General features: G+C 47.5%; 1 protein-coding gene and 2 pseudogenes across 1 annotated transcript in view; all 3 read right to left on the reverse strand.

Moving 5' to 3' along the window:
• LOC116104634 (disintegrin and metalloproteinase domain-containing protein 1b-like) overlaps positions 1 to 1,272 on the reverse strand; it is a 3,336-nt gene extending 2,064 nt beyond the window's left edge. The window contains exon 1 of the mRNA XM_031391137.1: positions 6 to 1,272. Within this exon, the coding sequence (XP_031246997.1) occupies positions 6 to 794 (789 nt within the window). The 5' untranslated portion in view covers positions 795 to 1,272. The remainder of the gene's footprint in view (positions 1 to 5) is intronic.
• A 1,255-nt stretch (positions 1,273 to 2,527) lies between these two features.
• On the reverse strand, positions 2,528 to 3,051 carry LOC116070896 (annotated as a pseudogene).
• Positions 3,052 to 11,012: 7,961 nt separating this feature from the next.
• On the reverse strand, positions 11,013 to 15,444 carry LOC116070895 (annotated as a pseudogene).
• Positions 15,445 to 15,962: the final 518 nt, after the last annotated feature.

Genomic DNA, 15,962 nt, shown 5'->3' on the forward strand with positions numbered 1-15,962 from the left:
GCAACCTCTATCGGGTCACCCTCTGACCAGATCTCCAGGCCCACCAGCACCACCTCTGTGTTTATCCCTCTAATGAAGCTGTTGGCCAGAGCAATGATGTCCACCACCACCTGGACCGTCTTGTTGACATTATTGCCCCACATCTGGAACCGCTGGTGGTTGACCACAACAAACATCTCCACATACTTGGTGTGTGACCACAAGTCAGACAGAACCAGTAGGTCATCAGGCTTCCTGCTTCTTTGTTGATGGCTGGTGTTCCCCGGGCTGTCTTCAGGAGTGACCCTGCAGGAGACCATGGGCTGATGATCCATGGTGTAGAGGACGTGTTCAAAGTTTTTGGAAGAGAGCATGGGCTCAATGCTATAGGATGTTTCCTCTTTAATCAAGACCCCCCTGAGACCTGAACAGATGTTGACAGAAACAAAGGAACCTGGCACCCCTACCATGTAGCCTTCATAGTGGCAGTCCTGGGAGAGGGGAGGCATTTCTTGCCCCAGGATGCCATTGTGGTAAATGTAGACTGGGAAGTTATTCTCAGAGTAGGGTCCCTTTACCTCGAGGTGAAGCAGCTGCTTTTGGCCTTGTATCAACAGCATGTAGGACACCTTCCCTCCAGGATCTTCACTCCCCTTGCCTGGCAGTCTCTCAGGGATGACTGTTTCATAGGAAGAATTATATACAGATCCTATGTCACAGAACGTGCTCGGGAGAAAAACTATTGCCAAGAGCAACATGGCCACCAGCCTGATACACAAGTGTTCTGGGATTTGCCCCAGCTTTAGTCTCTCCATCTGAGGAGGCCAAGTCTGAAGGATTCCTCCAACCTCTTACAAAGCCATATGGGAGTCTACTTGAAAGAGAAAGAGGACGCTGAATGTCTTGCTGTGGCCTGGTCTGCCATGACCTTCCTGACTCAGTTGATTCTGTGGGGCTTGCGTGTTGATCATCAGTGGCGGCAGCAGCTCTCCTCACCTGGAGGCCTGGGTATTATCCCCACATTTATGCTGGGTGTTTAAGTGTTGGTTCCTCCCCACCTCCGTGGGCTTAGCTTTCTGGCTGGATCTCGTCCTGGGAACTCTCACCTCAGCACCCTTTCTGTTCTTGGTTGCTTCTTTCAAAGTCAGCTCCTGTACTCCATCTCTTACGTCCCTTTTACAAGATGGAGAGATGTGCCGAGACTGATTGACTCTACAGTGTGTGGCTGTACCTTGGGAGAGGACGTAACATCCCTACAGCTCACTCAGCAGAGCCACACGGAACGCCCCTCCCCCACAGCTCTCTACTCTTCCTGTTGTCCGTTGCTCAGCTAACCCCAGATGTTCCAAATCAAGGAGCTTGGAGATACTGTAGGTGGACACACTCTGTTATCTGTTTCCTGACCTCTGAAGCCCTTGCTCTGTAGACAGCTTCGTTCTCACCCAGGGCCACTTTTGAGCTCTGAGAAGAGTGATGGATATACACAAATACAGGAGACCAGCCTGATAGCTCAGGCCATTGAGCTGACCCTGGTAGCTGTAGGTCGTAGCACAGAGGGGTTAGGGTCACGGCCTGTGGAAAGGGAGAGTGTCACTCTTCACACCCTCCACACTCTGCTTCTCAGAGGCCATGGGAGATGGTGTGCTACCCTCCTGTTAACCACAGTGGCCACAGTGGCTGCCATCTCAAAGGCCTAGCCCCAACACACTGATTCCCTAAGGTTATGTGTGTCTTTGTTTATGTGGCAGTGTTTTGCCAAGTAGCCTAGGCTAGCCTGAAACTCTTAATCTTCCTCATGGTCCTGGAAGCTTATAGGTTTACATATGTTAGCCTGCCTTCTAGCCTCTATGCACCCATATGTACATGGATCACATAAACTCATTCAGGTGTGCACACAGACAAAGTTTTCACAAGACATCTTATTTGTGTATCTTACGGGATGCAATACGTTAATTTTACATGTATAAACATATACGACAAAGGGGGAGTACTTTAGTCTGTAAGCGGCACCACAAAAGCTGTCAAAGCAGTGGCTGGCTCCTCCTCCCCACCCCAGCCTACAGTAGCTAGAGCAAGATGCTACCTCAGGAACAGTTACAAATGGCAGCTCCTAGCCCGGAGGTAGTTGACCTTTGATTACAGACAGGAACGACTTATGCAGCCCATTCCACCCAGAGGAGCTAATGGATATTGGGAGGAAAGCAGGTCACTGTCTTTAGTGAGATAGCCACTGTGAGTTACTTGTGTGCCAGTGGACAGCATTCCATCCATGCCCAAGAGAGGTCATGGTTCAACCTAGCGGGTCTGGTGCGCAGTTGTACACGCAGATAGAGCACTCATATACATAAAACAAATCTTTTTGTTTGTTTTTGTTTTGTTTTGTTTTGTTTTGTTTTGTTTTGTTTTCGAGACAGGGTTTCTCTGTGTAGTCCTGGCTGTCCTGGAACTCACTCTGTAGACCAGGCTGGCCTCGAACTCAGAAATCCTCCTGCCTCTGCCTCCTAAGTGCTGGGACTAAAGGTGTGCACCACTACCGCCCGGCTCGAAACTTTTTTTTTATGGTGGAAAAAAAAGTATATATTAAGAATTAGCCATCTGGACTCAGTTTAGATGATCCCAATCTTGTTGGCAACATCTAGAGCATCATAATCAGGAGCCAAGCGAACATACTTCTCTCCATCCGGCCTTATCAGGGTATTGACTTTGGCCACATCAATGTCAGAGTTTCTTCACAGCCTGTTTGATCTGGTGCTTGTTGGCCTTGACATCCACAATGAACACAAGAGTGTTGTTATCCGATATTTTCTTCATGGCTGACTCAGTGGTCAGTGGGAATTTGAGGATAGCATAGTGGTCAAGCTTGTTTCTCCTGGGCACACTCTTTCGAGGATATTTGGCTGCCTCCGGAGCCGCAGGGTCTTGGGCCGCAGGAAGGTAGGTGGCGTTCGGGATCCTCTTCTTTTTGTGGCTGTGGATGCCTTTCAACACTGCCATCTTAGCTTTCAAGGCCTTCTCTTTGGCTTCAGCTTTGGGGGAGGGGGCAGGAGCTTCCTTCTTTGCCTTTGGTGCCATCTTGGTGAAAAAGCAAAACTTTTTATTTGTGAAATCTACACTTAAGTGTCTAGAGAGATGGCTCAGCAGTTAAGAGTGCACAGGTTGCTCTTCTAGGAGACTGCAGTCTGCTTCTCCAGTACCCACAGTCAGCTCGCAATCATCTGTAACCCCAGGTCCAAGCTCTACCTCCCTCTTGTGGCTTCCATGTGTACTGTATGCACAAGATGCACATACATTCATACAGGCAAAACACCCATACACATGAAGTAAAAATAAATCTTAAAACATATTCTATCCTGGTGGTGGTGGCGCACGCCTTTAATCCAAGCACTTGGGGGGCAGAGGCAGGCGGATTTCTCAGTTTGAGGCCAGTCTGATCTACAGAGTGAGTTCCAGGACAGCCAGGGCTATACAGAGAAACCCTGTGTCGAAAAACCAAAAAAAAAAAAAAAAAAAAACATATTTTAAATTTTTTATTCTCAAATGTTTTGATTTTTGTAGTAACTATGAATGAAAGTTCCCTCTAAATTTCTTTTTCGATAGTGTTAGCCTTTCTTCTCCTCTCTCACTTTTCCCCTTCATCTCTGTCCACCCCATCCCCCATAAATCTCTGCCATATGGAAAAAAATAAAGATGTTAATTGTTGTAAGAAGCCATCAGTGATCTCTCTGTGTTGATCTTTGTGTCCTACAACTTTACTAAATTTATTTTGTCAGTCCTGACAGATTTCCTTCTTTTTTTTTCTTGCTCTTAAAATTCACATGATTGAGTGGGGCATAGTGGTACACACCTTTAATACCTTCAGTCAAGAGGCAGAGGTAGACTGATCTCTTTGAATTCAAGGCCAGCCTAGTCTACAGAATGAGTTTTAGGACAGCCAGGGCTATACAGAGAAACCCTGTCTCAACACCCCCCCCCCAAAAAAAGGAAAAAGATAGAAAATTACATGATTTCAAATATAGGATTAGGAAGTTGTAAGTTTGCCCCATTATTATTACTACTACAACTTTTTTTTTTTTTTTTTGGTTTTTTGAGACAGGGTTTCTCTGTGTAGCCTTGACTGTCCTGGAACTCACTCTGTAGACCAGGCTGGCCTCGAACTCAGAAATCCTCCTGCCTCTGCCTCCCAAGTGCTGGGATTAACCACCACTGCCCGGCTATTATTATTATTATTATTATTATTATTATTATTATTATTATTATTATTGTTGTTGTTGTTGTTATTATTATTATTAGGGTGGGGAGCATGTAGAGGTCAGAATACAACTTTGTAGGGTGGGTTCTGTCTTTCCACCTCTTCATGGGTTCTGGGATCAATTTCAAATTTCTTCTTTTGTTTTTGAGATAGTGTCTCTCTACATAGCCCTAGCTGTCCTGAAACTCTGTCAACCAGGCTAGTCTCGAGCACATGGAGATCTTCCTCCCTCTGCCTCCAGAGTGCTGGGACTAAAAGTGTATACCACCGTGAGCAACCTTGCCCCTCCTTTTAGAACAATGTTCTGATTAGTATATATTATATAATATAATAAAGTATAATAATTGGCTTCATGATGACATCTCACACATGTGCACATGTATTTCTTTTTTTTGGAGGGGTGGGGTGTTGAGACAGCATTTCTCTGTGTAGCCCTGACTGTCCTGGAACTCACTCTGTAGACCAGGCTGGCCTCAAACTCAGAAATCTGCCTGCCTCTGCCTCCCAAGTGCTGGGACTAAAGGCGTGCGCCACCACCGCCCAGCACAGCTGTATTTCGTGATGACATCTCACACATGTGCACATGTATTTCAGTCTTACCCTCTCTTTGCCTCCTCCCCTTCTCCCCCTGCCCACTTTTCCCAGCAGCCTCTTCAGTTCCGCTCTCTTGTTTGCTGTGGTGACTCAATAGGTTGCACAAGTGTTGCTTATAGGCACATGAGTGAGGACTGGCAGGAGCATGTGTGCCTTCCCTGTGGCTACACTGCTGAAGAAGACGTCTCTCCCTTCTCCACCAACTGTAACTATCAATGGTGCTTTCATTCTCCTGTAATACTGCCCCAGTCTGCTAACCTAGGCCTAGTCCTGGAAGCTTCTAACCTCTGTACAATCTTAGCTAGGCCTAGTGGGAGGCCAAATCTTTTAAATTCAGACTCCATTATAGAAAACCTGAACCAAGTTTAAACTCAGGTAAACTAATAGGCCAGTACCTAGCATTAGTTTCCAAGTTATGCCCCACCCAACAAAACCCAAGCCTTGCTTGAGTCTCTAGGCTCACCCCCAAAAGACAAGCATCTCCAGGTTATTACCCCAACAGATCTGCACCCCCCAGGTTATAAGCCCACACCCCCTGCCTAATGACTAACAATGAAGAAGGAAATAGAAATTAAGTTTACAATTTGATTCCCAGCACCAGCCAATTATGCTAAAGGTCATAGTAGCTTTCCAATTAGATGCCTGCACACTTCCCCTCCTCTCTTCATCAAAAACCATCATCCTGCACCTTGATGGTGAGCTGAGGGGCCCAAGCTAACTCAAATAGAATAAAGGCCCTGCTGTGAGTTGCATCAGATCTAGCTCCTGTCTGTATTTTTGGAGGGATTGCTAACACTTCCCTGACACTACACTAGAATGTTTTTCAGTCTCTGAGACTTGCTGCTGAATAAGCTCACCCCTTCCTAGTTGTTGCTGAGCTCTGGCTCAAACTCCTCTACACTAACTGATTCACTCTGGCTTCTCTCAGCTTCTCACTGAATCGCTCTGCTTGGCCTCAGACTAACTCTGGCAATCTGTTCTCTCATCTTCTGGCTCCTTCTCACTCTCTGGCTTGTTCCCTCTTCACCTGTTCTAGCTGTTCTCTCTAAAACCTGTCTCTGTAAAACTCTCCTGGTAAAACTGCCTCCTCTCTCGCACATTTTCTTAAGTGGCTTCCCTTTCTTCTCTCCTCTCTCTTCTCCTAAGAGTTGGGAATATCCTGTCCAATCTTTCTTTGATTTGTTACTTTGTCTGCCATTCAATTAGATATCACTTTTAAACATGACTGCTTCCTTCTACAAACTAACTTTACCTTCATTATTTGGGATTAAAGGTGTGTACTGGCATGTCTGTATTTTAGAGAAATTTAAAGGTGTGAGCCTTTAGCTCACACCTTTAAATTTAAAGGCTGAGTCACACCACAACTAGAAACAAGTTTTTCCAGTAAACAACACAAACTCAGGGTTCACGGTATGATCAAATATCTTGCAATCATTAACTGTGCATGTATCCTCGGAAGGTTTTGAGCTCTGTGTCATTTATAGCAATATGATCCTACCATCTAATTCTGCTTGGCATCTGACAGCCATAGCAAATACCTGTATATTATGAGTGACTTTGGGGGTCTTCCTGAACAATGATTACAGAAATAGTGCCTACCCCTGGCACCTAGGTTTTATTTAATAACCTGTGGCATCTGGAGGCAGCTCTTCTTACTCACACAGGGAATGTTTTTTTTTTTTTTTTCCTGAGACAGGGTTTCTCTGTGTAGCCCTGGCTGTCCTGGAACTCCCTCTGTAGACCAGGCTGGCCTTGAACTCAGAAATCCACCTGCCTCTGCCTCCTAAGTGCTGAGATTAAAGGGGTGCACCACCACTGCCTGACTCAGCTGGTCTTCTATATAAGTTGGAAGAAGTAGGTTCCAACAGGTGGGCTGGTAAGTAAAAGCAAGCAGGCAAAGAAGAGTGAGCCTTCCTTCTTCTAATGTCCTTATGTAGGCTTCCAGCATAAGGTGTGGCCCAGATTAAAGGTGTGTACCACCACACCTGGACCTGGACCTTGGGGCTGGTCTTAAACTCAGAGATCTGCTTGCCTCCTAGGGTTACTGGCATGTGCTACTTTGCCTGGGCCTAAGCTTTTCATGGCCACTATGCCTCAAGATCTCCAAGTCAAGATCTGGGTCAGAAGCCTATGTCTTCCAGCCTCAAAATCTGCCCTCCATTTCTGGACTGTAGTTCACTCCAGATGTCATCAGGCTGACCCCCAGGAAGAATCCTCACAAGTGTCCTCCCTGATTTCCTTCTTTATATTTTGAAGTTTTCAAAGCAGAGATGCTGGGCATGGTGGTGCATGGCTTGGCGGGGGGGGGGGGGGGGGGGGGGGGGGGGGGGGGGGGGGGGAGGACAGAGGCAGATGGATCTCTGAGTTCAAGGCCAGCCTGGTCTACAGAGCAAGTTCTAGGACAGTTTAGGCTAAACAGAGAAATCTTGTTTTGAAAGGAAAATTTATTGCAGAGATAAGAATTGGGATTGGGATTATCTCCATGATTTTCTCCAGTGTTGTTGCCATTGATACATTGGAAGGCTGCTGATTTCTATGTGTGGGCTATGTCCTGCCACCTGCTGAAAGCATCGGTCAGCTCTAAGAGCTTTCTGCTCAAGCCTGCTGAGTCTGACACACAGAATCTTGTCTGCACACAAAGATGCTTTGACTCTGGCTAACTCTAGCATTCTCCCTGAGAAGAGTGGAGAAAGCAAACTATGTTGCTCTTGGTCTTAGTGGGAATGCTTTTGAGTTCTTCCTCCATTTATATGATGTTAGCTATAGATCTGACCTCTATAGTATACCCACAGTTCAATGTTCCCTCCATTCCTAGACTCTTTGGGGTTTTTAATCATGAATGGATGTTAGATTTGAACAAAAGACTACTGAGGTTGTAAGTCCCCCAAAGGGATCCCACACCCAGATGTTGGGAGCGACAACCCCAAACACCACCAAGACACAGACTTGATGCAATCAGCAAGAGGCTTTTTATTCAGCACTGGGTGAGACTCATATCCCACACAGGGGTAGAGGAGTCCAGCCTCAAGCAGAGATTTAGACAGCTTTTTATACCTACACAGTTGCTGGAGCTGGGGGGGAAGACTAAGACAAAGGAAGGTATGGGGTGGTCTCTGATTGGTGCTGACTCGCTCTGGGGTTCAGGGGCAGGTCAGCCATCTGGCAGTTCTTTGTTCACTTTTTTCCAAGAAGTCGTTCTGGTCCCCTTGTTCCTGGGTTCTGGGAACTGGCCTCCCACTGGATTCAACCAATGGTTAAGTTCCCACAGTACAATTTGAAAACTTAAACTCACATTCCCTCCTCTTCTATCGGAACTAGTTCTAATCCTAGAACATCTGACTCTGATCTCTTCAAGGTTTGATATTGTTGACGGAGCATGAGTATTTGGACCGTACTAATTCTTTCTCTGATAAATCCCCCCAGTCTGTTCCAGTTGCAAGGTCCGAAGGTCAGCAAAAGGAATAGGATTATCAATTGTCCCATCAGGATGGATATTAGGGTAGGGAACCAAGGTGACTTGTTAAACCATGATTCGAACCACCCTTGGTGGCTCTCTCTCTCTCTGTCTCTCTGTCTCTCTCTCTCTCTCTCTCTCTCTCTCTCTCTCTCTCTCTCTCTCTCTCTCTCTCCTCTCTCTCTCTCTCTCCTCTCTCTCTCTCTCTCCTCTCTCTCTCTCTCTCTTTTCTCTCTCTCTGTCTGGTGTTTAACCTTTCTTTTAATTTGTTTATATTATCTGTAACTACACCGGAGTGGTCAATGTAAAAGCAGCATTCTTCTTTCTTTTTTTTTTTTTTTTTTTTTTTTTTTTTTTTTTTTTTTTTTTTTTTTTTTTTTTTTTTTTTTTTTTTTTTGTTTTTGTTTTTTTGTTTTTGTTTTTGTTTTTTTCGAGACAAGGTTTCTCTGTATAGCCCTGGCTGTCCTGGAACTCATGCTGTAGAGCAGGCTGGCCTCGAACTCAGAAATCCACCTGCCTCTGCCTCCCAAGTGCTGGGATTAAAGGCATGTGCCACCAACGCCCGGCTGCATTCTTCTTTCAAAGTAGCACATAACCCCCCTTCTTTTAGGAACAACAGATCTAGGCCGCTTCTATTTTGTAACACAACTTCAGATAGGGAGGTCAGTGAATCTCTTAATTTAGCAATAGAGTCTTCTAATAATTTAAGGTCAGCATCTATAGCCTGTTGGAGCCCTGCAAAGTAGAGAGGTTGTTGCAGGGCTCCAACAGAGAGTGCCTCAGTCCCTGTGCCCACCCCTGCCACCAGGCCAAGGCCCAACATTAAGGCTAGGGTCAAAGTCATGGGTTCTCTTTTGTGTCTGCTCTTACCCTCTATTTCATCTAAAAACGAAGAATCAGTGTGGTATAATAATCTTGGGACTAACTGAACCAGAACACAAAAATCTTTCCAGAGGATCGCTGGGTGGACCAGAGTTGCAGGCCCACCATCCGTTGTGGGGAGGAAGCAAGTATCGACTATCAGAGGAGTTAACACTATAATTTCGCCTGCACAGGTGGCTCTTATTTGCCGGAAAGTGTCCAATGCAAAGTCCTTGTTCAGAAACAGAGGACAGGGTTAATCGGACCTGACCAATCAGGACCATCTACAATATTCTGGATTGAGATTTCATGTCATGTTTCCATCTATGCCAGTAGCTTCATAATAGGGGGGTGGAGTGGCATAGCAAAGCCAACAGGACTTGGTGGCATTTGGATTAGAGTGGTTCAGAGCAACAAACGCCTGTTGGACCATGTTTATCCTAGCATCAGCGGTGTTTAAGATAGGTGCTGGGATAATGCTAGAAGAAGATGGTAGAGCAGTTTGAGTTTCACTAAGGGCAGGAACTGCCGTGACTACTGCAGCCTGAGGACTAGGGGCTACTGCTGGCAGTACGAGGTTCTGCCCCATAGCTGTCCCAGGTAATGTCTTAATTACTAGTTGAATAGCAAACATAATTCCTTGATCATATCCTTGTTGATAAAACCGTAAGCCCCATACCCTCCTCTGTATCCAGTCTTGTGACTTTTTTCCTTGGTCGGTAAAAGTTATAGCAAGGGGGTTACACCACTCATGGTGCTCACATGAGGGACTAGTAGAATTTCTCTTTACCTAGATCAAATCCCAGGAAGATGATGGGCTTCAGTAGGCCTGACCCGTAGTCTCACAGCCCCACTGGGCACAATAAAAGGATTCGAAGCTGCCACATTTTTGGGCCATATTCCTGGACCTCCCGTCTTGGGAACAGACATAAAAAGGATTCTATTTAACCCAGTCTCTAGCGCCCCCTCCCCCATAACTGCAGCCTAGAGTTTGCTGGATATTGCTACCGGGATACCATGCTTTCATGGATTCTGTTAGACTTGTATCGGCGCTGTCCCACCCTCCCCCAACATATCTGGGGTCAGGGTAGGCCACCAAGTATAGGGGGGAGCTTCTCGAGTGGCGCTCCAGAACACCTCACCGGTCTGTGAAAGAACTTACCAAGTGAGCAATTGAGGGGTATGGGGGCTAGGGGAGGCTGGGCGAATGAGAGCCAGAAACATCACCGCCCGCCCTAACCAGTCTAATCTTGAGGGGGTCTGGGATCCTCTCCACTGTCCATCCATCTGCCGACGAGGGCACTTTTTTGACATGTGAGGCATGGATCCAAGTTGAGACACCATCCACTCTGACAGCCATTGGGGTGGTCAAGAGGATGATGTAGGGTCCCTTCCACCGAGGCTTGAGATTTCCAGCGTGGTGACGTCTCACATACACAGCGTCTTCTACCGGGAACTGGTGTGGCACTTGGAGGTCCCCAGACTTGTAGACTTCAGCTAGGGGCTATGTGCTCAAGAGCCTTCAACCTGCCGAGGAGGGTAGTGGGATAAAATAACTCATCTACTGGGAAAGCACTGAGTGCAGCAACTGGAGCGGGGCTGCCATACAGAAGCTCAAAAGGTGTGAGCGGAAATCTCCCCGGAGTATTTCTAGCTCAAAAAAGAGCATAGGGAAGGAGGACTGTCCAGTCTGTTATGCCAGTCTCAATTGACAATTTGGTCAAGGTCTCCTTTATGGTTTTATTCATTCTTTTCACCTGTCCTGAGCTTTGGGGTCTGTAAGCACAATATAATTTCCATTCTACCCCAAGGATCTTGGCCAATCCCTGACTTACCTGGGCAACAAAAGCAGGTCTGTTGTCTGACCATGTTACCTTAGGTAGACCAAACTGCGGAAAAATTTCTTCTGTTCTTGGCTACGACTTGAGCTGTTTCCTTCTTACAGGGGAAAGCTTCAGTCCATCCAGAGAAGGTATCTATAAATACTAAAAGATACTTGTTACCATACCTGGCGGGTTTAATTTCAGTGAAATCAGCTTCCTAATGCTTAACAGGTCTCTGGCATCGTAGGTGAGCTCCCTTAAGGGCCCTTGAGGAGGAGGCATTGGCAAGTTGGCAGGCATTACAAGTCTTAAAAATGTTTTCAGTCATTTCAGTAAGTCCTAGTATATGATAAGGAGACTGTTTTATCAGTTCTTGCATCTTTTTAGATCCTAAATGAGTTAAGCGGTGCAGCTGATCAAGGTGCCTTTCAACTTCAAGCTGGGGTAAGATACATTTTCCAGTTCCGGTCTCCCTCATTCCATACGGTGATTCTGTCTGGTATCCTGCGTCTAACATTTTCTGGTTGTCCTCAGGAATGTATTTAAAAGGGCTTGGTCTTCCAGTATCTGGATCAGCTATCATCACAACATTTAGTCCTTGGGCCACCCTTTTGGGCTCAGCATCTGCCCGCTGGTTCCCTCTAGCTACCCAGTCATTGGTGCGCTGGTGACCTGGGCAGTACGTAATGGCTACTTTGTCTAGCAGGTGGATGGCCTCTAGGAGGGCTAAGATCTCAGCTCTGTTCTTAACATCTTTTCCAGCAGAGGTGAGCTCTTTGTCTGTAGATAGCACCATTGACATGGGCCATGGCGAAGGCATACCTGCTGTCCGTGTAAATGTTAACTCTCTGTCTCTCAGCCAATCTTAGGGCTTGAGTCAAAGCTATTAATTCTGCTTGCTGAGCCGAGGATCCCTCAGGCAGACTGCTAGCCCAGATGACTTTTTCATCATCTACAACTGCCACCCCTGTCACCCTCTTACCTTCAACCATGTAGCTGCTGCTGCTTGTGTACCAGTCCACAACCCCTGGCCACGGCTGGTCCCGTAGGTCTCGGTGTGTCCCTGTTTCTTCAGCCAGGATATCTTGGCAGGAATGGAGGATGGTCTCTTCAGTGGTTTCAGTAAGCAGGGTGGCTGGGTTAAGGATGGCGGGGGCTGCAAAAGTTACCTTCTCATTTAGAAGCAAGCTCTGATAGTGGGTCATGCGGGCATTTGAGAGCTAACGGTCTGGTAGCTGGTGTATGATACTCTCTAACGCATGAGAGGCATACACAGTCAGTCTCTGACTGATAGTCAGTTTATCAGCATCTTTTACCAGCACCGCTATGGCTGCCACTGACTTAAGACAGGAAGGCCATCCACTGGCCACAGCATCCAGTTTTTTTGACAAATAAGCTACCAGTCTTTTCCATGGCCCAAGGGTTTGGGTGAGCACTCCACGCGTTACTCCATTTCTTTCATCTACATACAATTCAAAAGTTCATCTACATACAGTTCAAAAGTTCATCAGGGAGGTTCAAAGCTGGGGCAGACAAGAGAGCCTGTTTGATGTTGTCAAAGGCCTGCTGCTGAGTTGATCCCCACTCAAAAAGGGCAATCTCTTTGGTTAGCAGATACAAGGGAGCTGCCAGGCTGGCAAACCCGGGGATCCATAGCCAGCAGAAGCCTGCAGTTCCCAGAAATTCTCTCATGTGTCAGGGGGTAGTTAGGACAGGAATCTGGGTCACTGTCTTTTTTCGCTCCTCAGTCAACCATCCTTTCCCCCTTTTAGACTATATCCCAGGTAAGCCACCTCCTGCTGGCAGATCTGAGCCTTTTTAGTGGAAGCCCGGTACCCCAGACGTGCCAGTTCTTTTAGTAACATTTTGGTACCTCAGAGACAGATGGCCTGGTCCTCTCCTGCCAGCAAGAGGTCATCAACATACTGAAGAATGGTGAGCTGAGGATTTGCCATTCAATAAGGGTGTAGCACTTTGTCAAAGAGTCGGAGAGTTTTTAAACCCCTGTGGCAGTCATGTCCAGGTCAGTTGGCCTGACTGCCCCCCTTCTGCATCTTTCCACTTGAAGGCAAAGTAGGGTTGGCTATCTGGGTGTAATCTCAAACAGAAAAATGCATCTTTTAAGTCCAAAACAGTGTACCATTGTCTGTCAGGTGGTAAGGAGCTCAGTAGGTTATAAGGATTGGGCATGGTGGGGTGAATATCTTGGACTCTTTTATTTACTTCTCTTAGATCCTGGACTGGCCTGAAGTCTCCAGTGCCAGGCTTCTTAACTGGCAGCAGGGGCATGTTCCAGGGAGACCGGCAGGGGCGCAAGACCCCTAGTTGGAGAAAGTGGCTGATGTCGGGGCAAATCCCTTCCTTGGCTTACCTGCTCATAGGATACTGTCACACTGAAATGGGTGCAGCAGTAGCCTTGAGGTCCACTACCACTGGGGGGGCCTGAGTTGCTAGTCCCAAGCCTGCAGTCTCAGCCCAAGCTTCAGGAAACTCATCCAGCTATTGCTGTTGCTACTGAGTTGTCAAGGTCAGGGCCTTAGTTTCTAATAGTCGGTGTTCATCAGCCAGTGAGAGTCAGAACCATAGTGCCTGGTTCTGGGCCCTCCACTACTACTTCAGCCCCTTGAGGGGTGAAGAAGATCTGAGTGCCCATTTTTGTCAACAAGTCTCGTCCCAGAAGTGGGGTGGGACATTCTGGGATCACTAAAAATGAGTGAGTCACTTGTCCTTTTCCCAGATCTACTATTCTTTTAGTAGTCCATGAATATTGCAGATGTCCAGTTGCACCCATTACCCGTCTTCTCTCTCTTTGTCTTTCCCATGGGCTGTAATAGTACAGAATGCTGAGCTCCAGTATCTACTAGAAAGTCTACAGGCTTCCCCTCCACAGTTAGAGTTACCCTAGGCTCGGGGAGGGGCTCTAAGCCCCGTCCCCTCTAATCATCTTTCTCTAAGGCCAATTTGTCCTTTCTTCATGGGGCATTCCCAAGCCCAGTGTCCTTTTTCTTTGCAGTATGCACATTGATCTTTTTCAAGTGGCCTCTGGCAAGGGTTGCCCAGGTGCCCTATCTGCCCTGTCTTCTCCCTAGGTTCTACATAAGGGTCTCTACCTACCACTGCAGCCAAGATCCATGTCAAGGTCTGGTTCTGCCTCTTTTCCCTCCTATTCTCACGTTCCTCTTGCTCCTTCTGCTTTCTCTGTTCCTTCTCTTCCTCAGTCTCTCTCTTATAATATACTCTTTCTGCTTCCTTCACAAAATCTCTCAGAGTGATGTCCTATAATCCTTCTAGTCTCTGTAACTTACGCTTAATGTCTGGGGCTGCCTGTCCCATCAACGCCATGGCCACAGCTGCCTGTTGCCCCTCAGAAGCGGGATCAAAAGGGGTATACCTGTGGTAGGCCTCCATAAGCTGTTCCAGAAACACAGATGGGGACTCTGTCAGTCCCTGAACCACCTCTTTTACCTTGGCTAAATTGGTGGGTTTCCATGCCGCCCCTTTGAGACCGGTCACTAGAGTCTGGCTGTAGACATGCAGTCTCTCCCTACCTTCAGGGGGGTGTTGAAGTCCCAGTCAGGACAATCTAAGGGGAACCCAGCATCGATGATATTCTGCAACTGGGAGGGCTGTCCTTCTGCTCCTGGAACATGTTTTCGGGCTGCTACTAGGATCCGCTCTCATTCCTCTGTCATAAAGAGGGTCTGCAAGAGCTGCTGACAGTCATCCCAGGTGGGCTGGTGAGAAAACATAAGGAACTCCACCAAGGAGGTTAGTCTGGCAGGTCCTCAGAAAAGGGAGGATGGTTAGTCTCCCAGTTATACAGATCAGCAGATGAAAAAGGCCAGTATTGAAGGGGCTGTAGGCACACAGCAGAAGGATTTGGGCACTTTGGGGAGACACTCCCCTGGGACTACGGGTCCCTTGGGTAGGGCCTGAAAGATCCTCAAGGGGCCCCGAGGCCACTGCTGCCAGAGGTGTAGGTAGGTGAGGTGGTGCAGGATGAGGTTGGGGAGGCAAACCTGGTGGGTAGCGGGGCAGAGGGTCTAGGAGAAGGAGGTCTGACTGGGTGTCAGGGTAAATCTTCTTGGGAGCCACTTGGAAGGGCTCCTCACTACTGGGGGTCTGGCGGTCTTGCACGGCCAGGACTTGGGAGCCTGGTCCTCCAGGGGTTCTAGGTGTCCGGACCCATGGCCAGACCATGGTGGAGGACTGAAGGTCAAGTCCTCCCACACAACAATATATGGTTGCTGGTCAGGGTGTTTCCCCAGTCCCTGCTGGAAAACAATATCTTTGACAACTCGTATCACATCCAAGTCAAATACTCTCTCTGGTGGCCATCCTACGTTAAAGGTAGGCCATTCAGAGGAGCAGAAATTCTGCCAAGGCCCCTTCTTAACTTCAAGAGAGAGATTATGAGCTTGGTCCCTAACTTTCTTCTAGTGGTCTAGAGTCAGAGTCAGTGGGGTCACAATAGTCTGTCCCATCGTCAAAGTCCACATGCATATACCAAAAAGGCAAAGAAAACAGAATAAAAAGCCTGAAGCACACTCGGCCACTCCAGTGTGCTGAAGGAAACTGAAATTATCCAACGGGCAGGGCCACCGAGTGCCACTCCACTCAACCAAAATGTGGCACTCCTCCAAAATATCCGCAGAGGGCTCCCATACATCTTCCCCTCCCAGGGTGTTCCCCAGGATGACAACCTGCAATCCCACCAATTACAGCTGGCCAGGCTAAAAAGCTTCGTACCAGCAGACACAAGAGAAGTAAAACCACAGGCACAAAACCACAAAACCAAAAGTAACAACCATTGACAGACGAGGCAGACACAGGAGGGTTTGTCAGTGAGGGGTGGTTGTGTTCCCGGCCAACACACCAAATGTAAGACACCCCCCTCCAAGGGACCCCACACCCAGATCTCAGGAGCGACGACTCCAAACACCACCAAGACACAGACTTGATGCAATCAGCAAGAGGCTTTTTATTCAGCACTGGGTGAGAC

Source organism: Mastomys coucha, unplaced genomic scaffold, assembly GCF_008632895.1.
Source record: "Mastomys coucha isolate ucsf_1 unplaced genomic scaffold, UCSF_Mcou_1 pScaffold22, whole genome shotgun sequence".
Classification (NCBI taxonomy): Eukaryota; Metazoa; Chordata; class Mammalia; order Rodentia; family Muridae; genus Mastomys; species Mastomys coucha.